Here is a 22,877-nt window from a genome sequence, read left to right as displayed (position 1 = left end):
GATGGACCAAGGGTCTGATTCAGTATAAGGCAGCTTCATGTGTGTTCAAGCAGCTTTGTGCTGTGCTAGGAAGGCCGTTCAAAATTGCTGGACTCTGCCCTCTGGCTCCATTCATGGACATTTCCTGGGCTTTGACCCACAGGTCTCTCCACGTAGAGGCCCCCACCTACATTCCCTAGTTTGTGATTTCAGGAACTGACCAATTTATTCAAAAGCAATTCAGTCTGAGAAGTGCTCTATAGCCAATTTTGCCTTCAGGTATTTCTTGTCAGTCAATGGATCTGCTCTTAAACTTAGGAGACCTTAATCAAAGTTAGATATGGCAGACTTTTGATGAATACCGTCTTCAGTTCTGGTGAGGGAGAACGTCTGATATAGTAGTTCATAAGAATAGCTTTAATTAGTCTGACCTGCAGTTCACCTGGCTAATTTTTTCTGTTCTGTCATCAGCCAACATTTGGATGATTTAGAGGAAGCACGTGTAATATTGGTCAGCATGAACAGCTTATATTGGAGAGTGCTGTCTGCATTTACGTGTTAAAGATGGCTTTCAGAGTTCATGGCAAAAATTAGTCGATAATAGATAGCAGAGAATGAGTTTGTCTTTTGAGGTTTTAAAGCAAATGGAATATACCTCTGCATGTAAATTGGTTAAATCTAGAATGTTGCGCTTTGATAAATGGAGCACTGGCTGTAGAGCATGTAGGGTTTGCTTCTTGTACTTTCTGGCCCTTTCTGTTCCAAAGATCTTACCTGCTTATTGTAAACTTTTAACTGTCCCCAAATATAGAATACTTTTCATTAAGGCTGGGGGAGTTTGCAGGTAGATTTTCAGAGACCTCGTTTTCTGAACGATTTTGCGATTGTAAATCATGGAATTTGGATACTGTTTGGCATTTTTTAAAATCAATTGTAAAAAGTATGATCTCACCAGAAATAGATAGATTACAGTATACATTCAGAGGTGGGGACCTGCTCTAGAGCAAGAGATAGACACAGAGTTATTGTCTGATAATGATATACCATAAATGTAACCCTTGCCATGGTAAAAATTTTATCTGTGGCTTTTAATGGTAGTTCCTTCTGACAGTATCTTCTGGATTTTGTATTTCTGTATGTTTGGTTATCTTTGTATTATCCAGATTATTGAATTTGTTTTGCTCATGACCTGTTGGTCCACGAGCATAAAGAACAGAAATAAAGGAAAGGATAGCTTATACTTCTGCTCTTCTCATTGTATTGTGATAAGTCGGTTTCAGGTAGCCGGCTCAAGGTTGACTCAGCTTTCCACCCTTCCGAGGTCGATGAAATGAGTACCCAGCTTGCTGGGGGTAGTGTAGATGACTGGGGAAGGCAATGGCAAACTACCCTGGAGGTCTCCTGACAACAGAGATTATTTTGCCTGGATGAAATTGCTGCTTTGGAGAGTGAACACCATGGCATTATACCCTGCTGAGGGCCCTCCCCAAACCTCACTGTTTCCAGGCTCCACCCCCAAAATCTCCAGGAATTTCCCAACCTATAGTTGGCAATCCTAGTTCTCCTTTCTCTACTCTCTCCAATCAATAATTTTCCCTGAGTCATATTCAGTTGTCTGTCTGGCCTCTTCATGTGTTTTGTTTGGATTTGGGTGGGTTTTTTTTGCAGATTGTGCCCACCCCCGATTTACAGGGCCCCATTTACAGCTGGACAGGTATCTCAATATTGTTTGTGCCTCTAAAATTCATCTTTCTGCTCCTGCCAAGCAGTTTGGCAGTTGAAACCTAAGCTACATTTTTAATATTTTGCAAATTGGCAGACCTTTTGCCCTTTAAATAGTTTGTTCACTTGTATTCATATCTCCCTGGCTTGCAGCCTTTAGTAAATCTATATTTCTAAATGGCATAAATATCCCATGGGCATATGTATCTTTTCTAAAACAATTCCCTTTCTATTCTTTGTCCTTGCTGCTGGGTTTTAATCTAGCGATAGCCAGGAATAATTTTCCAATTTAGTAAGTGGCTGAATATAATTGAGGCAGCGGGACTGTGAGAGTTAAAAATTGAAAATTATTATTAAAACTCCAAATCCAGAAGGGCCCCTGGAAAGATATATTTAGAATGAAGAAACAGACAGTAAAAGAAGCCAAAAAGAGATTACAGTCCAAGCCAGACAGTGTTGTTTGTTGGGCTCAAGGTTGACCAGAGTTAGAATGAACAAGGGGGCGCCAGGGTGGCTGGGTATGTTAAAAGGAGGGAAAGATTAATTGTAACTAGATAGAAATACCAGGTGCACTAACAATAGCTTTACACAAGTATTATCTAAACCAATGAAATTATTCTTATATTTCTGTAAACCAATGATTTTCCTTTTTTTTTTGTAAACCAATGAAAGTCATTCTGATTTCTATGGATCATCCCCTATACCTCTGAGCCCAATGAAAAGCTATGATGTAATATGCGTAGCTAAAATATTATAATGAGCTTGTAGAAGGTGATAAAAGTCTAAACCCACTTTTGCAAGGGGCTTCAAACTTCCTTTTTAATGCTTCTAGCAGAGTTTGGAGACTAAACAGCTGTTTATAAATAAAAAAACCTTTTGTTCCAGAAACTGGTTTTGGGTCTTTGTGTTTGAAATCCAACTCCTAAATTCTTGTATAACATCTGGGGGCTCGTCCGGGATTTTCTTTGACCCTGGGCAGGAGATGGATTGATCAAACACAAAAGAGATTTGCATCTCTCAGGATTGTTGGGGTTGCCTGGGGGCCCAGGGGCCTTTGGACTCCTCCCCAAGGTGCCTCTTGACAGTTTTAGTTGAGGGGAGGCAGTCCTTGAGTGCCTGGACCCTTGCCGGCAGCTACAACATCTTCTCTGAGCCCAGCATAAACCTTTGGAAGTCGGTTTTGCTTTACTGGTGAAAGATGCCTTGAAGACAGGTGGAGTATGAAGAGACCTGGTTTTTAGTTTAAGTCTGTTTAATTGAAGGACTGGAGAGACCTGATCAGTCTCTCACTTTTCCCTTAAGTACGTCAGAAAATGGTTTCTGACTGAAAACGGGAAAGCTCTGGTGTTGTATCTGAGGTGTACGCTGTGTGAAGTTGGGTGTGTGTGTGTGCACAGTTGCAAGGGAATTAGGTGTTTAAAGGCAGTTGGCTTTTAGGCTCTCTGTGTGGGAAAGAGCCACCGCTCTGCATTTGCTCAAAGTGTTGGGGTGCTTGAGCGAGCTATCAGTGGAGGACAGGAGAGATTCCTCTTTTCCCTCCCTCTTTCTCACTCTCATCTTCTGGGGCAGGACCTGACAGTGTATGGAGGGGGGTAGGGGGTGAAATGTTGCTGGGATATTGAAGCTCCTTTTGTTATTTAAATGCTGTCCTGCTGAAGTCAGTTACAGTCATTAAGTTTCATTGCGCTTCTTTGAAGGAACCGGTTTCTCCCACTAGCCAGCCAGCTAAAAAGTAAAGTTTTTTTCCCCTTTTGCTAGATTCCACAGCGCTTGTAAAATCACTAATCTAACTAGCTTTTGTTTTTATTTTTTCCTTCTGGGGAAACAGGTTATTTTATGTTTTTCAAAATATCTGTGTGTTGTCCTGAAAGTGTTTTATTCTCTTAGGTGGAAACAACTAGACTGTGTTCAAGGTTTTGCTTTCTCTCTCTCTCTCTCTCTCTTGGAAAGCCTCGGTTTCTGTGGGGCTGTTTGTAAATTCAGCAGCAGATGCTTTTGACTGACCCTTCCTTTTAAAAATTATATCCAGTCATAGCAGTGAGTCATTTATATTGCTAGGAGACTATATTGAAGATTATTTGAGGTCTTGTGAATATTCTTTGGTTTGAAAATAGAGGCTAAGTGTGTTAAAAGAAAGAAAAAAGGAGAAAGAAAACTTCTGTTTAAATTTTTAAAACTGCAAACTGGGTGGAATATTGAGTGCTTTTGAAGTGCTTTTATAATTGAAGATTTTTGTTGAAGTGCCTGTTGAGTTGTCTCAGATAAAAAAAGAGAAAATATGGGGGGCCATGAATCTAAAAAATTGCCACTTGAATGGGTTTTAGATAGTTTTAATAAGGTTTACAAAAATTATCCTGATTGTAATCCCAAAACTCTTAAGATGTTTTGTGAAACAGACTGGCCAGCATTTGATGCCAATTGGCCTTCAGGGGGAAGTTTTGACCCTGTCTTGGTGCCAATTATAATTGAGCTGAAGCCAGGAGCCAGATCCATTCACCTCCGTCAGTACCCACTGCCCTTTAAGTCTTGCCAAGGAATTCAAAAACACCTTGACCGCCTTCTGCAGCATGGCATCCTCTGACCTTGCCAGTTCGCCTGGAACACCCCTCTCCTACCTGTCCAAAAGTCAGGGACTGAGGATTACCACCCAGTCCAGGACCTCAGAGCTATAAATAGGTCCACAGTGACACTGCATCCAGTGGTCCCAAACCCATATGTACTCTTGGGACTCATACCTGCCTCTGCCACCCATTTTTCTATCTTGGACTTAAAGGATGCTTTCTTTTCTTTAAGATTGGCCCTGCCCAGCCAAGACTATTTTGCATTCCAGTGGTCAGCAGGGGGGTCATGGGTCAGGCCACGCCCCAAGGTGCCACACCCAGAGGTCAAGATAGACAACTCACCTGGTGCAGACTCCCTCAGGGATTCAAAAATAGTCCAACCCTCTTTGGCACTGCCCTGGCATCAGACCTTGACCCCTTCTATGACTACCCCACAGCGGCCACCCTGCTTCAGTATGTAGATGACCTCCTGATAGCAGCGGCCACTAGGGAACACTGTCTTAGCAAAACTCACCGGCTTTTACAATTGCTATATGAGGCTGGCTACCCGGTCTCTAAGCAAAAAGCTCAAATTGCCCAGAAGCAAGAAGTACCTAGACTTCCACATTAGTCAACATCAGCGTTCTTTGGGTCGGGGGAGGAAAGAAGCTGTCTGTGCAATTCCCAGACCCTCCAGTCGCCGTGAGGTTCAGGAGTTTCTAGGAACAGCAGGGTTCTGCAGAATCTGGATCCCCAACTATGCCCTTATGGCCAAACACGTATATGAAGCCACCCGGGGAGATGAAAAAGGGGCCTTTGAATGGACTAAGGAACAGGACAACAGCTTTAAACAAATAAAGAAAGCCCTTATGGAGGCCCCAGCCCTCGGCCTTCCAGATGTAACCAAGCCTTTCATCCTGTATATAGATGAAAGACAAGGGGTTGCTCAAGGTGTACTGATTCAAAGACTTGTAGCATGAGGAAATAAGTGATGATCTAAACCAGGGGTGTCAAACATAAAGCCTGTGGGTTGGAGCTGTCCCCTTAAGAGCTCTTATCTGGCTCGCGAGCCAACTGAGGCAGTCCCCCCCTACTCTCGATCTGGGCTGGTGAGGCGTGGCCCGGCCCAACCAAGTGACATTTATGTCATGTCCGACTCTCATAACAATTGAGTTCAACACCCCTGATCTAAACCAAAATATATGGAGGTGGTCAGGGGCAGACTGCCTTGAGCAGGTCTGAAGAGAATACATTTGAGGTGCTAAAACAGCCCTGGAACAAATGGAGCTAAATAGCCTCTGCCCAACATGGCCTCTAAGTTAAAGGGACAGTCTGTCCCCTTGAGGTCACTATAAAGGTACTTACCATGGTACCATAAGCCAGCAGGAGTTGGTATTTGCTCTTGTCTTTGAAGAAGCACAAGAGTCTACAAGTATTTCCAGAGAATCTCTACCTCCACTTAGCAATATTTACCAGCTACTTTGGGTTGAATCTTTATAAGACGTCTTCATACATTAGCTTTGTTGGACCCGATTTAACTGTGAGGCCGGAAAGGCAAAGTGGTTCCATCTGTGTCTTAGAGAGCCAGCGTGGTGTAGTGATTAAGAGCGGCAGACTCTAATCTGGAGAATCAGGTTTGATTCCCCACTCCTCCACATGAAACCTGTTGGGTGACCACAGTTATCTCCGAACTCTCTCAGCTCCATCTACCTCACCAGGTATCTCCTGTGGGGAGAGGAAGGGAAGGTGATTGAATGCCGGGTTGAGACTCCTGAAAGGTAGAGAAAGTCGGGGTATAAAAACCAACTCCTCCTCCTCCTCCTCACTGGATGTCAGACGAAGACATCTTTATATTAACCAAGTCAGGTTGACGGTCTGCTTACAGCACAGTCCTAAGCAGAGTCACGCCCTTCTAAGTCCGTTGAAGTCAATGGGCTTAGAAGGGTGTAAATTTCCTCAGGATTGCCCACTAATGTGGCACCAGCATTCCACGGTCTCAGGCAGGTGTCCTGCTGCTGAGCAAATTTTTAACTTGTGAGCCAGACACTGAATTTTGAACCTTCTGCATGAAAAAGCTTGCTGTACCACTAAGCCTTGTCCTCGCATCACTTATAGGACACTGCCAAACATTTCTTTCACAATGGGCAACCGTGTTAGTCTGTCTGTAGCAGTAGAAAAGAGCAAGAGTCCAATAACACCTTAAAGACTAACAAAATTTATGGCTGGGTATGAGCTTTTGTGAGCCACAGCTCACTTCTTCAGATACAGCTAGAATGTGAGTCCATCTTTCCTAAGGTAGAGAAGACTGAATTCGACACAAAATGACAATGTAAATGTCAAAAGCAATAAATGACATGATTTATTATTCCAGGCATGGTTGGATTAGGTGTGATATGCAGAGGGGTAGTAGGCATGGGGAAATTAGCATTGGTTATGAGACAGGAATCCCAGATCTCTATTCAGTCCTGGAGAATGCATAGTCTTGAGTATCATTATCAGTTGTAATTCAGCAGTCTCTCTTTCTAATCTCCCTTTGAAATCCCTTTGTAAGAGAACATTTGTTTGCTTGTTTAGCACATTTGTGCTGTCTCTAAGGGTCTCAGGGCAGCATACACTCTTCTCCCGTCCTCTGTTTTATCATCAAAACACCTGTGTTGTAGGTTAGGCTGAGTGTGAGCAAGTAGCCCAAGGTCTCCCAGCAAGCATCCATGGCTGAATGGGGATTTGAACCTGGACCTCCCAGATCCTAGTCTGACACTTTATCCACTGCACTGCGCTGAGGTTGGCTATCAAAACACTGGTTGAATATTGAACTATCCAGATAATATTCATTTGGAGAATATTTGAATACTTGTCATCTAAATTTGGAGAATTTGCAGAGGATTAGTTCGAGCAAAATCTTTTTGCTTTTGCTTAGTTACATTAATAATGGCTTTGATTCTCATGGGCCTCACAACTTCAGGGCTGGTTTTCTCAAACCAGCAATGCTACTTTTCTCTCCCAGAGAAAGCTGACTGTACATAGAAAAGAGCAAGAGTCCAGTAGCACCTTAAAGACTGACAAAATTTCTGGCAGGTTGCGAGCTTTCATTAGTCACAGCTTACTTCTTCATGTCTTTCGTGACTCATGAAAGCTTACACCCAACCAGAAATTTTGTTAGCCTTTAAGGTGCTATTGGACTTTTCTACTGCTACAGATAGATCATGATGGGTAGCAGTGTTAGTCTACGTACAAAGAAACTTCACAATGGACTAGCCACTTATGCAGGGATGCCTGCTATGCATTGATAGCCTGACTTTATGTACATCTTGTTGCATAGTATCCTCATGGGAATTCTATTCTCTTGTGTCAAATAAGGAGATGAAGGGGGAAGAGACAGAAGTCTGCAGCTGTCTAGAGTGGGGGCTCTGAGGGCATGCTGTTGGTTTATGGGGAACTGTTTTTACAGACTAATACTGTCTGTCCGCTCTGAATGGGATGGCCCAGGCTACCCTGATCTCAAAAGACCTCGGAAGCTAAGCAGGTTCAGCCCTGGTTAGTCCTTGGATGGGAGGCCACCAAACAAGTCCAGGGTTGTGACGCAGAGGCAGGCAATGGCAAACCACCTCAGTTCATTTCTTGCCTTGAAAACCCTATGGGGTGGCCATAAGTTGGCTGCTATTTGACCGCACTTTCCACCCCACCAGCACTGTCTGGTTCTAGCTCAATCCTTTGGATATTACAAAACTACTATCGGTCTTTAGCATCCCACCCTTCCAGGGAAACTGACCTTTTGAGCCCATTCCTGAAGGGGGGTGGAGCACTTTAGGAGCTGACATGACCACGGAATAAAGTGGCACCTATGCCAGCATGGGGGTAAACATGCTGGTGTCTGGGAGCTGCAGAGTTCCTTTCCTTTCCTTTTATCCCTTAGAAGCTCCTTGATCCATTGATCTTGAGCAGCATATAACTAGTGTTTGAGGGATATAAGGACTGAAACAAATCTTGCCACTGGCAATGTAGCCTTGGGATCCCTATAGCTTAGTAGAAAAGGCATTATGTCAGGCACAGAGGCATTGAATTTGTAAGTTAAAAGGGGGGAAGTATAATGTGATCGAAGTTCCTCATAAAAGCGGCATTCAAAAAGGGCATGAGCTAGTGAATCGATACAGCCAGAAGAGCAAGGACAGGTCCTGTCTGAATATGGTATATTCAAAATTCTGCCCTGCATAACCATAGAGGGGTTAGCATTCAATCTAGCTAAACAAAAAGCTCTAGAAAGACGAGGAGTTGTCAAATAATATGTATAAGCAGGCAAATCATGTGGTGCTGGTATTCCAAAGAACTGGGATGAACAAACGCGGCGAGCACGAAAAGTAGTGCTGTAATAACCAAGCTCTTTAATGCGCTTTTTAATTTTGGTGAAAGCCTCAGTTTTCCCAAGATCTAATAACATATCCTGCAAGAAGCCCAACAATGACAGTTTCTCATCTAAGATTTTTTGCCATGAGGATTTAAAAGGGTCGTGCTTCAGAGAAGCTAGGAACCTGTTAGCCGAATTGCTCTACAATATAGGGAAATTAGCTTAAGCAATCGGTAACTATGTATTTATAAAGCGGGATGCACTCAGCTATACCAGAATCCATTTAATGAGACCTTGAATAAAGACAGACAATGGTTTCCAAATTAAATAGTGTTTATGTCTTTTTCATTCAAATCAATGATGCATACACACGTACAGAGAAGACAGATGCCAACATGGCAGGAGGTCGTTGGTGGGGGTATATTTACCTTCAGAGGAGGCGTTGTCCAAATTCACGTAGACTAAGACAGATTGAAAGTTAAAGCCGAGGTGGGGGCAGAGGTTCCCGTAGACTTGACCAGCAAGGCGGGAGGGAGCATGGTAAGGCTGCGCAAAACCAAACCAACAGAGTAACGGCAAAGGTGCCAGGAAAGACCTAAGGTGACATAATGGGCTGGGGGCACCCCAGATATACTTTTTTCTGGGGGTGGGGAGAGGGGGTTCACTCCTCCTAGGTTCCCAGGTGACAAAAGGTGACAAAAGAATTAATCTGTGGCTACCGGGGTGGGGTGGTGAGAATTTGGAAATCTATTCTAATTCCAATGGCTTTTGCATTCCAGGAGGAACCAGGAGATCTCTGCTGAAGTGATTAATGTTCTGGAGGAATGGGTGCGATCTCTGCAAATGTCCGGGGATCGTTGTTGCACAACTGGAGGAACGACTCATTGCTGATATCAGGATCACTGCTGATTGCCCATTAAGCTGCTGATGTTGCAATGGGAAAAGGGGAGCGTTGGCACTGACTACGTGACTGTCTTATTTCCACAACATGGCTGCTACTGGAACAGGCTTTGCACAGGAGCATGGAGTCTCTCAGGATCACTGGAGATGGCCCTTGCTTCTGTTTCCAAGCGGCTGACTGCATGGAGCTTGCGGGAGCGGCAGTGTCAGTTTCAAACGGACTGCGCAGCGGCTGCCCAGTAGCATTTGTGGCGGGCGCGCTGCTGGAGCAGTAGTTGTGTGCCTGCATTGCGGGCTGCCAGGTCCAGTCCAGGAGTTTTAGGCAGGCCCGTATGCTATCAATTCCCCCCCTTGTTGCCGTTGAAGACACCGTCTGAAATGATGACACACTTTACACATGTTGCTTGAAGTCTTGATTGAAGACGCCAAAGCTGGGGATTGCATAAGCCAAAGGGTTTTTGGGAACCATTCACTAAACTAAAATCTCAGATTAAAATGGGGCTGCCTAGTGAATTTGGACAGTATCACGAGAGGAGTGTAATGTTGAATTTGCAAGCATCCTTTCAAAAACAGTTACATTGAATGAGTCAATGCACCAGGTCCACCTTTCAATACATAAACAAACACACTTAAGTTTCTAAACTCAGACTACATTGCTAAACTGTACACTATAATCAGATAAATATATACATTTATTCATAATATAAACACAGGATACAAAGAAAAACCTTAGGCAGAGACTGCCGGATGTTGGAAGGAAAAAACTTTGCACCTTGCAAAAAGCTATAGAAAAGAAAACAGTGAGACATACTGCTGGCTTGCATGCCTGGTTCATAAACTGGAAAACATCATCCCCCCTGGTGTAAGGGAGAAGGCAAATATAAAAGCGTATTGGTTTTAAAGACCGCTCCCCTACAAGGTTTTAAGGGAGTGGGGAAGGGTTACTAGACTTCCTTGCTTCTTCTGTTTGCAATCGGCTGGGCTCGGGTGTTCTTCGTGCCTCTTTGGCAGCACTCTTCGGCTCCCTCGCTCTCCCCAGGGCTGGCCTGGGAGGGTCAGGCCGAGTAGGCATGGGGCGATTTACATACTAACTGCAAAGCATGCTGGTCTAACTAGGCATACTGCAAACGACGCAATAAAATCAGTAAATTCTTTTACCAGTTGATCTTTGTTTGTGGTGAGTGAGGCTGAACTTTCACGGTCCCTTCTATATACTGAGTCAGTGTCCACTATATCCCTGGAAGCTGACCCTCTATAGTGGGTATGTTGGGCATCTTCCTAGCCAAGCCATCAATCATGAGGTCTCGCGCTTGCGCGGTCCTCAGTATAGCCTATTAGACAGATGGCGCCTATCCGGCAGGTCACCAACAAATGACTTAGCCGGCTGCACTGGCGTTGCCCTGGTTTCGGACCGGATGATCCCGCGGGGTGGGTTATCCGGGCGAACCACCAAGGCTTCTCACTAACGGGGTGATTCCATAAGGTAAGGCTGGAACCACCTCCTCGGAGGGGCCTCACTTTACTTGGTAAAAGATAGATTTGCAAATAAATACACAACAAACAGATAAACACAACCTTCGGTACACATTTATGTTCTGCCCTGTTTGTCTGGGGGTCTTCCATATGCAAAAGGCCTTAGACTCAGAGGGGTTGTCGTATGCAAATTGCTGGCACACGAGCATGCTGGGTAGGGGCACCTGTGATGGCTCTTGTCGCGACTACGTGCCAGGTGCGCTGTTTGGATGCACGGGAGGGAGTCTATTGATACCTGGGCCTTCCTTTAACTCTCATGGTGGGGGCTACCTGGGAGTTTGGTTGGTCGCCATATTCGTAAAGTGCACTGATGCCGTAGACCCAGTGGGCTTCTAGCCATTACTTTTTAACGATCCGGCCTTGTGTCGGCCGCGGGACATAAGTCCGAAACTGGTGCGGCATTAGTGCAGAGCCCCTCACATGTCTCTGCAAAACGGATCAGATCCGTTGTTACAGAACATTTGGCTCGAGAATTCCAGCCATTAGTGAGCAATGCTGAATCAAGGATGCTCATCTTTCTAAGGGCTGTACCGAAAATGCCATCAAATTCCTGACACCTTAATTTTTTTTCCCTGGGGCAAGCCGAAAATGGTAGCCCCACCTTTGAAAGTTAAAGAATAGATCCTAAAAAGAAGAGACCAGTAAACAGCTATCAGTATCTGCCGACTGCTTTTGGGTCTTTCCATGATGGGGGAGGCGCTAATTACTTTTGTTATTGTGGTCCTCCGCGTTGCTGGCCTCCGACGGAACTAGCATGGGTTAAGCTAGTCCGAGGGAGGTGGGGATACATTTGCATATGGCACTAAGCATTATGGTTGCACACACTCAAATACTTTCACAAATAAAACCTCTTAAACTAAATCATTAACCTTGGCGCTTGTATGGCCATTCTTTGTTTTGCAACACACACACACATAATCAAACACTTAAAGGAAAAACTTAGAACGGGAAGCATTGCTGAAAAGGAAATAGCAATGCAGGGCCCTCCCTGGTCCTGATGCCAATATGACAACCAAAAAAAATCCAGGTGGCACTATCATGCAACCACCTGCAAAAGGCGCATCCATTCAGTGGCCGTTGTGAGGCCGCTGATTGCACTGGTGTCACCCTGGTTTCTGGCCTCATCTTCCCAGCTTTGACTCCTGACAGCTTATACCCCGAAAATCCTGTTGGTCTCTAAGGTGGTGCCAATCAAGTATGGCTTCTCATTTCATGTCTCACCTGCCATGTTGGCAACTTTAAAGGTATAGTGGTTAAACTAGGATCTGGGTTCCCTTTCTTCCATGGAGGCTTGTTGGGTGGCTTGGGCAAGTAATTCCCTCTCAGACTAACCTACCTCACAAGATGATTGTTGTGAGGATGAAATGGAGCAGGGGAGAAGCATCTTGACCTCCCCTCGGGGCGGAAAAGGTCATACAATTATCTAAATAAATAACAAAGTGTGTATTGGTCTGGAAACCATAAATGCCAATGTCCTTAAAACAGGAACCACAATGGTTTATTAAAAGTACCAGTTTAAAACATGAAGGAAAATGGGAAACAGTGTCTTTATTGTATGTGTTGCTCCCACAGACATGTGTGGAGCATATATGTTGCCTTGGACTAATAGTTATTAATGTTTCTGTTCTGACTCTAAAATGGTGTGAATATTTTTCTGCCTACAGATTCCTGAACAACATTGGTTTCTTTTTCCCACTTATAATGATGCTGACATGGATGGTATCTGTGGCCAGCATGGTCCGGAAACTTGTTCATGAGCGAGAAATTCATCTTGAGGAGGTATGAAAAGAGCTGCTTTTTTAACTGGCAAATCACTTAAAAGGTCTTCGCTCCTGAAGTTTCAGAAAACATGACCTAAGATGTCCAGACAATTTTACTAAAACACACACACAATTATGTATCAGTCTACGACAGTAGTTTTCAGCTGGGTTGTGGAGCTGTTACAGTCTCACTGGTAGCATTGCTTGTAGGGTTGCCAGGTCCCTCTTTGCCACCAGCGGGAGGTTTTTGGGGAAGAGCGAGAGGAGGACAGGGTTTTGGGAGGGAAGGGACTCCAATGCCATAGAGTCCAATTGCCAAAACAGCCATTTTCTCCAGGTGAACTGATCTCTATCAGCTGGAGATCAGTTGTAATAGCAGGAGATCTCCAGCTAGTACCTAGAGGTTGGCAAAGCTAATTGCTCGGCTGCCTTTGGTAGTTTTCTTTTCTTTTTCAAGCTGGCCACTATGTGAGGAAAGGGCTGGCTCCCACTCGGAAGTTTCACCTTGACTCTTTGTGATGCCTGGGCCTCATTTAAGCAGCTAGATTCAAGTCCAGTAGCGCCTTCAAGACTAACAATATTTTCGGGGTATAAACCTTGACTCTCGAAAGCTCATACCTCGCAAATCTTGTTGGTCTTGAAGGTGCTACTGGAGTTGAATCTGGTTGTTCTACTGCAGACCAACATCTCCTCAACCAGGGCCAGGGCTTTCTCAGCCCTGGTGGAACTCCCTCTCTAATGAGACCAGGGTCCTGAAGGAGTTATCACAGTTCCACAGGGCCTGTAAGCCTGAACTTTTCCGCCAGGTCTATGGTTAAGGGCAGCAATGGTTTTCCATCACAGCTGGCCTCCCTCCCCCCCCCTTGTTTCATCTGATCTTTACCGGGGACTAGGTTTGCCCCCCAAGGCTGGTTCTTGGTCCTGTGCACCGACTGTTGAGTGCCATTGTTTTTTAAATTGTTTTAGACCTTGAATTAGTAATTTTAACTAGGATTTGGTTTTTCTGTATTTATTACATATGTTGTTTTATCTGATGGAAGCTGCCCTGAGCCCGGCTTTGGCTAGGAATAGAGGGTGGGCTACAAATCAATCAGTCAAGCAAGCAAGCAATGGAAACTGTCATACAAGCAGGACTCCAAAGAGGCATTGTATATGCTTTCTAAATAAATAAATATCTAAAATTGGGAGAGGTGGAGACAGCTGAAGATGCAGCAGTAAATAAGTCGTTTCCTCCTGGCCTGGCTTGGCCCAGGCAACGGATGGGGTAGTTTATGGGAGCAGAAGGGACAGCAGTGTATTTGGGCATAGTGGCAGCAGCTGCTACCCAGTGGGCCTGTAACAGCTCCCCTGCTGCCAAGTGCTCTGCTGCCCAGGGTGTGGGTGGTGAAGGTGTGGGCAGCAGTACCCTGCCTAGCCAGGAAAGTTCTCAGTGTGCTGCTGCTGTGTTGGAGGACCACTAGGGGGCAGGAGGACGCTGAGCCAAGTGGCCTTGCAGTGTTTACAGCGCCACGGGGGCGGCTTGGGGCACACCTGAGCTGCAGCAACAATGAGGAAAGTACTTACGAAGGTGATCCCTCTTCCCTCTTCAGTTATGTGGAGCACAACCCCCCCCCCAGTTCTACTATCTGAAACAGTTATGTCTTATGTTCCAGAGGTTTTTATTTGCTTCATCTATATCCCACCTTTCTAGGGTTGCCATGTCCCTCTTCGCCACCAGCGGGAGGTTTTTGGGGTGCAGCCTGAGGAGGGCGAGGTTTGGGGAGGGACTTCAATGCCATAGAGTCCAATTGCCACAGAGGCCATTTTCTCCAGGGGAACTGATCTCTATTGGCTGGAGTTCAGTTATAATAGCAGGAGATCTATACCTGGAAATAGCTAGTACCTGGAAATTGGCAACCCTACATCTTTCTCCCCCAGTGGGCCCCCAAAGCAGCTCTTCTCTCCTCCATCTTATCATCACAAGAACCCTGTGAGGTTCGGTAAGCCAAGAGCATGTGACGGGTATTATCATCTACCCTTAGTCCCTGCTCTGGCAGATGTATTGGTGCTGCTGTTGAGAGCACTGCGGTGGTTGTACTTGTTATAAGGCTGTTCCTCATAAACTCCAATCTGTCTGTGACCCATTGCTGTTCCTGATCTGACAGAAGGGGATAGCTGTGTTTGAGAGCTGTAGGTTCTCCTCAATTGACGATGAACTTGGGATATTCGACATTTGAGAGATCGACATTAATTATCAAACCAGTTCTTACTACCAGACAAAAAATGGTTCTTAATCACACTTGAATCCCTAGAAAGGATTGTTTTCAATAGTCCCACAACCTTGTCCAGCATTCTTAGAAGGAGTTCTGGGGAAGCATCCTGATTTGCTATGGGTTCTAAAGGACTTAGAGAGTCTAAAAGAGCAGCCACTTTTCCTTCACCATCTGCATTCCATTGGACCAGTCTGAGTGTATTCTGGGCCCCAAATCACTTTTGCCTGTCTCCTTGTACTCAGTAGCCCCTGCCTGGTACTCAGCAGTCAAGGCCAGTCAGTTTTCCTCAAGTGGTATCTGATCTTTGGCAATCAGACTGTCCATGCTTAGGAGCTGGAGCTGCTAACACAAAGCTTACACCTGGTGGACCAGTTGATCCAGTGAGCTTCTACTCCCTGCCCAAGGCTTAAATAGGCTGAGTGGGAAGCAGCACCTGGGACCTGTCTTGTTAAGGCTTAACTGGGGCCAGAGTCCTGCAAAGGATTACATCCACCAAAACCATGGGCTGGCCCAAGAAGTGGAACATGGCTGCAAGTCTGGCACTGTGCCTCTGCTGAGCTATCTTGGCATGAGCCCACTGCCTCTGCTCAGTGGAGGTAGATCCTGGTGGGCTTGTCAGCAGGGTCCTGGGGTGGCCTCAAGACCTGGGGGGATAGAGGGATGTTCTGGTGGAGGAGCTCCACCTTCAGGGTCATCAGGGGCAAGTTCTGGTGGAGGAGGTCCAAGTGCAGGTTCCTCAGGGACAAGCTCAGAAACCGATGGGCCCAAGTAATCTACCATGCTGGGGTCTCATGGAGCTGAAGAAGAATTGGTTTTATACTCCCCTTTTCTCTACTGTAAGGAGTCTCAAAGTGGCTTACAATCGCCTTCCCTTCCCCTCCCCACAACAGACACCTTGTGAGGTAGGTGGGGCTGAGAGAGTTCAGAGAGAACTGTGACTAGCCCAAGGTCACCCAGCTGGCTTCATGTGGAGGAGTGGGGAATCAAACTCCAGATTAGAGTCTGCCGCTCTGAACCACTACACCAAGCTGGTTCCCTACTCTTCTAGGCCATGTTTCTGCCCCCTCCTGTGAGGTATCTGAGTCGTAGACCAGAGACTGCTCAGTGGGGGTCATGACAGTTCTTCTTTAGGCTTCAGCCATGCCTACTGTAAATATTGCCAATAATTAGGGTTGCCAACCTGCAGGTACTAGCTGGAGATCTCCTGCAATTACAACTGATCTCCAGCTCAGTTCACCTGGAGAAAATGGCTGTTTTGGCAATTGGACTCTATGGCATTGAAGTCCCTCCCCTCCCCAAACACCGCCCTCCTCAGATTCTGCCTCCAAAACCTCCTGCTGGTGGCGAAGAGGGACCAAGCAACCCTACCAATAATGGGTACAAATCAATAATGTGAATAACCTCTATGAGGGAGCCGCTGTTAGCCCTGTTATAGAAACTTGCACATACTGCTGGGCTCCACTTAAGTTTGCTCCCAAAGGGGTGATAATGGCCCATGGGGGGCTGTTTCAGGTTGGGAAAATGACATATGAGGGAATATCTAAGCAACTTCTCCCCACTTGTTTGCTGTCCAAATCCAAACTGGCTCATGCCTGCCAGGGAAATAAGTTCCCAGTATGGAACCCGAAGTGTATGTCTGATAGGGACAGAAGGGAAACATAATGTGTGGTTATGCCCCAAGAAAATCAGCAAATCTACAAACTCCTTCCTGAATGTCCGCATGCTTCCAACTGTCTCCTGATATGCAGCTACAGAAGAAAGTCAGTGTGTGTCCTGCGTCATGCTATATGTCATCAGCCATGACCACTACACAGATTGAATTGTGAATCCAGATCAGTCCACCACTCTTAACCACTACACCACACTGAAAAACACCAGAACCAGAAAGGAGGGCCAGTAACTGTTCTTGAGGGTATGCCAAGCAAATTACAAAAGTCTTCACTTGTTGGCAAAAGACACGGACAGAGGAAGACAGATGAATCTCCCTGTGGAGGGAGTTCCAAAGTTTTGTTTTTTCATGGTAAATGCATGAATCATAGAATAGAATCATAGAGTTGGAAGGGACCACCAGGGTCATCTAGTCTAACCCCCTGCATAATGCAGGAAATTCACAACTACCTCCCCCCACACCTCCAGTGACCCCTACATGCCCAGAAGATGGCCAAGATGCCCTCCCTCTCATCATCTGCTTAAGGTTATAGAATCAGCATTGCTGACAGATGGCCATCTAACCTCTTCTTAAAAACCTCCAGGGAAGGAGAGCTTACCACCTCCCGAGGAAGCCTGTTCCACTGAGGAACCGCTCTAACTGTTAGAAAGTTCTTTCTAATGTCTAGATGGAAACTCTTTTGATTTAATTTCAACCCGTTGCTTCTGGTCCGCCCTTTTGGGGCAACAGAAAACAACTTGGCACCATCCTCTATATGACAGCCCTTCAAGTACTTGAAGATGGTTATCAAGAGAAACACATGAAATTATAACAAGAAGGCAAAAAACACACACACCATGTAATGGATGGAATTTTGAATATTACCACAAAGGGGGCTTTTGTTTTGAAGATACCAGGAAGTACTGAAGTAGCAGAAAGAAGGATTCCCTGGTCACATAGAATATTTGTTCTCTCAAATAGCAGTATGTATGAAAGAAACTGCAGCGTACATAATTCCCAAAGTTAACTCTGGAGTAACACCAAATGGAAACGCCTCCTGCAGAAGCTCTACTGAAATCAATGGGAGTTGCGTAGGGGCACATCTGTTCTCACCAGTGGGATGTGTGTGCATGGGATGTTCCCTGGAAAAACTGCCCCTGAAATTTGTTTTTGAAGAACGCTTTATGGCTGGCAATGTACTTTTTAGAAAAAAATGTACCAGTTGTGCTTGTAACAGTTGTCCCCCCCCCCCCCCCGGCATATGGCTTGTATTCGTACAGGGTTTGTAAAAAATCCTTTCTAAAAAATGGTTCTCTCTATGTCGACAGCTGGTTCCCCTCTCCCATCTCTATGCTTAAATTATATCACCCCTGCTGAATTCCAAAGCTGAACATTCTATTCTTTGGTATTTTGCTTCCTCTCGATCCCACAGTGGCCTTGTTTTGATTTCCTTGTGAAATAATGAGAAGTTGCTTGGCACCGGCATACTTCGCCCGGCCTGGAGTCCAGGCGTCCCTTATGCCTGCCCCGTGTGAGAAAATAAATTACTCTCTACACTTCGCCAGTGTTATGCATTATACAGCTATAAAGTGTGATGGATTTATATTTCTCTCTGTAAGGTTGCAACTCTTTCAGGAATCGATTGGCTATCCCCATGATGTTTCATACTGGCAAGAATGTTTCTGTTGAAAAGCACAGGTTCCACATGGTAGTCAGGACTGGATCATAGTAACTGGGAAATCGGTTACTTGGCTGATTTGTATTCTTCCCCCTGTTTGGAGGTGCAGCCATTCATTTGTGGTTCAGTATATTTTACCCCACAGCATTAGTTCTGCTAATTTTCCCATTTCTTTTGCAGTGTTTCTTTCTACCACTGCCTTTGGGCAAGGAGTGTTTCTCCTTACCTTACTTGAAGGACAAGAACTAGGTAAGATTGTTTGTTACAAAAGTCATCTTGATTGAATCTACTTGGGACTGGGATTGGGTTGCCAGACCTGTGCCTAGGCAGTCTCCGGAGGATTTGGGAGCAGGGCATAGTGAAGGGGAATGTGATATGATACTCTAGGAATTTCCCCAGTGTCTATGTTCTGGGGCCAACGCTTTAGGCCAGTGATGGCGAACCTTTTAGAGACCGAGTGCCCAAACTGCAACCCAAAACCCACTTATTTATTGTTGAGTGCCAATGCGGCAATTTAACCTGAAAACTGAGGTTTTAGTTTAGAAAAAACAACTCATACGTTAACATCTTTTGCCTTAAAAGAAAAACACAATAACAGAGCTTTCAATGATACAAACAACTTTTTATTGAAAGGTAAAAGTTTGCATTTGGCATGCTTTTGAACAATTAATGTGATTTTTGCTGTTGTGTGCATGCTGATAATTTGTCCACCCTTGGCTCATACTTTGTAAGTTTGAGAGCAACACATGCAGCACTCAGGTCACCTGTTAGTCTGTTTCTGGTGTCAGATTTGATATAATTCAAAGCTGAAAACAGCTGCTCACAAGCATAAGATGATCCCAACAAAGTAAGGAAAGCAATCCCAAGTGCTTTCATTGACTTAAATTTATTTGGCAGAGAATTCCACACTTTAAGGATTTCATTTTCAGAACTAACTGTGCTATCCTTTGTCATCCCTTCTATTTTCTCAAGTGTTTCACACAGGTCATAGAATTTATTTTTCCAGATAGAGCTTTCTTGAAATTCTATTAGCTCCATTTCCAGATTTTCTAAATCTAACCAGTGTAGGCAGGAAAGATCAAGTTCTTCAAATGTGGCTTTATCTGGAGAAGTAAGAAAACCCAGGGTTTTCTCCATCTTACGGAACTGTAAAAATCTGTTGCTAAAATTCACCTGTGCATGTGAGGTTCTGCAGCCAACCTCGGCAATCCCAAAAAGTCACTCGCTCAGACAGGCAGGTCTAAAGCAGGTAAACGTTTATTCAGGAGCCGCAGGATAAAGCATAAGCAATCCACAGGTTCAAAGCTGCTAATGGCTAACCAAACTACAAAGCATAACTTTAAGCACAGAGTCATCCCAGGTGCAAAACCAAACGGCCTGGGAACTAGGAGATAACGGTGCCTGGTAGGAAGCAGGGAGGGAGCAAGCCATAATACTAAAGTTGCCTGCTAGAGACTCAAGGTCAGAGCAGGGGAGGAGGGAAGGAGCGGGGACAGCTTGAACATTGCAGTGAAACAAAACCAAAGGGAAACACTAGAACAGAAATGGGCCTAACTCATGTCAAGAGCCTGCCAGGCATGGACAGCATGACTCCTGGCCGCTTGAACATCACAGAGAAACAAAACCAATAGATACACTCGAACAGAAACAAGCATGACTGATACACTTGAACAGAAATAAGCATGACTCATGGCATGCCTCTTGACAGTGCAGCTGCTACAATCCTAGAAAATTCCTTGTAGATTTCCTGATGGCTTGTAGGATTGTCTGCAAATGTTGTAGAATTTTCTAAATGCATTTTTAGTTTTGGAAAATATTTCAGCTGCCCACTTTCAAGGTCTCTTTCAAAAACCTGCAGTTTTCTCTCAAATGTTTTGATATCACAAAACATCCTTTCTGCTGTTTTCCCTATGCCTTGTAGTTGTTTGTTCAGTACATTGAAGTGTTGTGTAAAATCTGTAAAAAACATGAGGTTGGTAAACCAGGCCATATCAGTGAGTTGTGGATATTCCTGCCCTTTTTCATTCATAAACAGCCTAATTTCATCCAAGCAGGCTACAAATCTCTTCAGGACTTGTCCTCTGCTCAGCCACCGGACATTATTGTACATAAGTAGACAATTATACTGTGCCTGAACCTCCTCAAGAAGTGCTTGAAACTGTCGACAATTCAGAGCACGAGCCATGATGTAATTCACTATTTTTGTGACATCTTTGAGGACATCATCAAATTTTTTGCTGCTGTCCCTGGCACAAAGAGTTTCTTGATGTACAATACAATGGAACTGAATGACTTGATGTTTTGTTTCTTTAACAAAGAATTGTATGAAACCAGATGTTGCCCCCACCATAGAAGGTGCCCCATCACTAGTAATTGAAACCATTTTTTCTGGTCTTATGTCTTGTGACAAAAAAGCCTCCATCACAGCATTGTAGGTCTCTATCCCTTGTGTTCTTTTAGGCAAAGACACCAGTTTCACCAGCTCTTCTCTCATGATGTCACCAACAGCATAACGCAAAATTACTGCTAGCCTTGCATGATTATTTATAACTGTGCTTTCATCCAAGCACATGGAGTAACAGGCTGCCTTTTGTAAGTCAGTTGTGAGCTGCTGACTAACATCACTTGCCATGCACTGGACTCAATCTTTAACAGTATTTCTGCTAAGTGGCATCTCAGAGATGCGTTGAATAATTTTATCCTTGTTTGGAAAATCATGAAAAAGGGAATTACTCCCAGACAACATGGCTGTTTTGATAATATCCCCATCAGAGAGGGGCTTACCATGTTTTGCTATGCACAGTGAAATTTGAAAACTGGCAGCTGTCAGATGATTTGTTCTAGAAAGAGTTGGAAATTTCTTCTAGAAATGAGGCTTGGGGGAAGCTAGGTAGACAGACAGAGATACATCCTGGCATGACAGGAGGGTCAAAGATATGGCCCACGTCTGAGAACAAAGCCACTGTAGTACCAGCCACATGGGACACCTGAAGCTTCATGGACCTTTGTCTATCAAGGTCAGTACTGTCTACTCACTGCAAAGCAGGTGTTCTACCGTTGAACCATGTCCCCCACCCCCAGCTCCTCAAGTACTTCTGAATTCCATAGATTTCAAGGGGAGAAAAGTATTTTCTTCTATTTAGCTCTCAGACTGAAACCAAGAGGACTAAAGGCCAAACCACACATTAGGTTGAAGATCCATTACTAGATCTCCACATGTTTTTTTCACCCTAAAATGCAGCCATAGGGACAGACCACACTGGGCTGGGAGGATATTAACTTTCTTCATTTTCCCAATTAAAAATGTTCTCCCCAACTGGGTGGCTATTGTTCCTGGTAGACAAATCTTTTTCTGTCTTCTTTCCTTGCTAGGAGATAATTGTACCTGGTGTGGAGGGGAGGGTTCAGCTGAGAAGTTAGTACCTTGTTGTCTCTGTAAAGGGCCTTTTTAAAACAGCTGCACCCTGGGACCAAGTTCAGAATTAGATATATAGGTGAGTCAGCACAGCGCTTAACATTCTGTAAGGACGAAAAAAACAATGTTGATGTTTGAAAAGGCAGTTGGAATAGGGTGAAGAGTGTTAGTTGGATGGTAAGGGATGATGAGAAGCTGATAGAGTAAGTAGGGATAAAAAGAAAAAAGGAAGAGCAATCAATGTGGTAATACCTACCTAGGAAAGCAGAATGGAAGAAACTGAAGATGGGCGAGGCCCCCAAACTGAAGACGGGCGGGGCCCCAACAAACAGCTGAGCTGCCCTGCAGCTCAGTTGAGAGGGGGGCATGGCAAGGTGCTCCACAGCTTCCCCAGTCCAAAGTAAAGATGGGCGGGGCCCCCAAACTGAAGACGGGCCCGCAGCTCAGCTGAGAGAGAGGGAGGGGCTTGCCCCGGTGTAAGGAGAGGGAGGGCGCCAGGGCAGGCTTGGGGAGCATGGGCTTGGGGAGAAGGAGCACCCCCCTCAGCACCCTCACCACAGCAACATGGCACAGCCCTAGGCAGACGTGACGGCTCCGTGCGTGCCCACAGAGAGGGCTCGGTGTGCCGCTTGCGACACGTGTGCCATACATTCGCCAACACGGCTTTAGGCCATTTATGCATGGGAGTTTTACCTGAGGTTTGTTGCTCCTTGGACCCACAGTTTCTTTTTTTAGAAGCGATGCACCAGCAGTGTCTAATCTCAAAACAGGAAGCCCACCCCTTGAAATTCCGCTTTGTGATTGGCTGTAGTTCTTTCTTTGAGAGAGAAGCCCCCCCCCCCAGAAATCCAAGTGCCTAGCCAAAATGCATTTTAAAAGACAAAAACAAAATCGGGTTAACAGAGGAAGGGAAAGTCTCGGGATTTGTGAGGGCTGGCAGCAAGGTCATCTGTAATGGAGAGAAAACTCATGCATAACTCCAAGGAGCAACCGAGAAAGACAGGGGGGTGAATGTCAGTGAAAGTACCCATGCCTAAATGACCATAGTTTATAATATGATTACAGTAGTAAAGCACGGTATTCATAGGGGTGTTGCTTGCCTGGGGAT

At 45.0% G+C, this 22,877-nt stretch overlaps 1 protein-coding gene across 1 annotated transcript in view; it reads left to right on the top strand.

The window, feature by feature from the left end:
• The window catches only part of ABCA13 (ATP binding cassette subfamily A member 13), a 271,361-nt gene that overhangs the window by 10,560 nt on the left and 237,924 nt on the right, over positions 1-22,877 (top strand). The window contains 4 exon segments of the mRNA XM_056857874.1: positions 10,495-10,547; positions 12,681-12,795; positions 14,921-14,945; positions 18,535-18,603. Coding sequence (XP_056713852.1) covers positions 10,495-10,547; positions 12,681-12,795; positions 14,921-14,945; positions 18,535-18,603 — 262 coding nt within the window.

This window comes from Euleptes europaea, chromosome 11, assembly GCF_029931775.1.
Source record: "Euleptes europaea isolate rEulEur1 chromosome 11, rEulEur1.hap1, whole genome shotgun sequence".
NCBI lineage: Eukaryota > Metazoa > Chordata > Lepidosauria > Squamata > Sphaerodactylidae > Euleptes > Euleptes europaea.
Note: the sequence above shows the minus strand (reverse complement) of the source record. Positions and strands in the feature narration are given on the sequence as shown.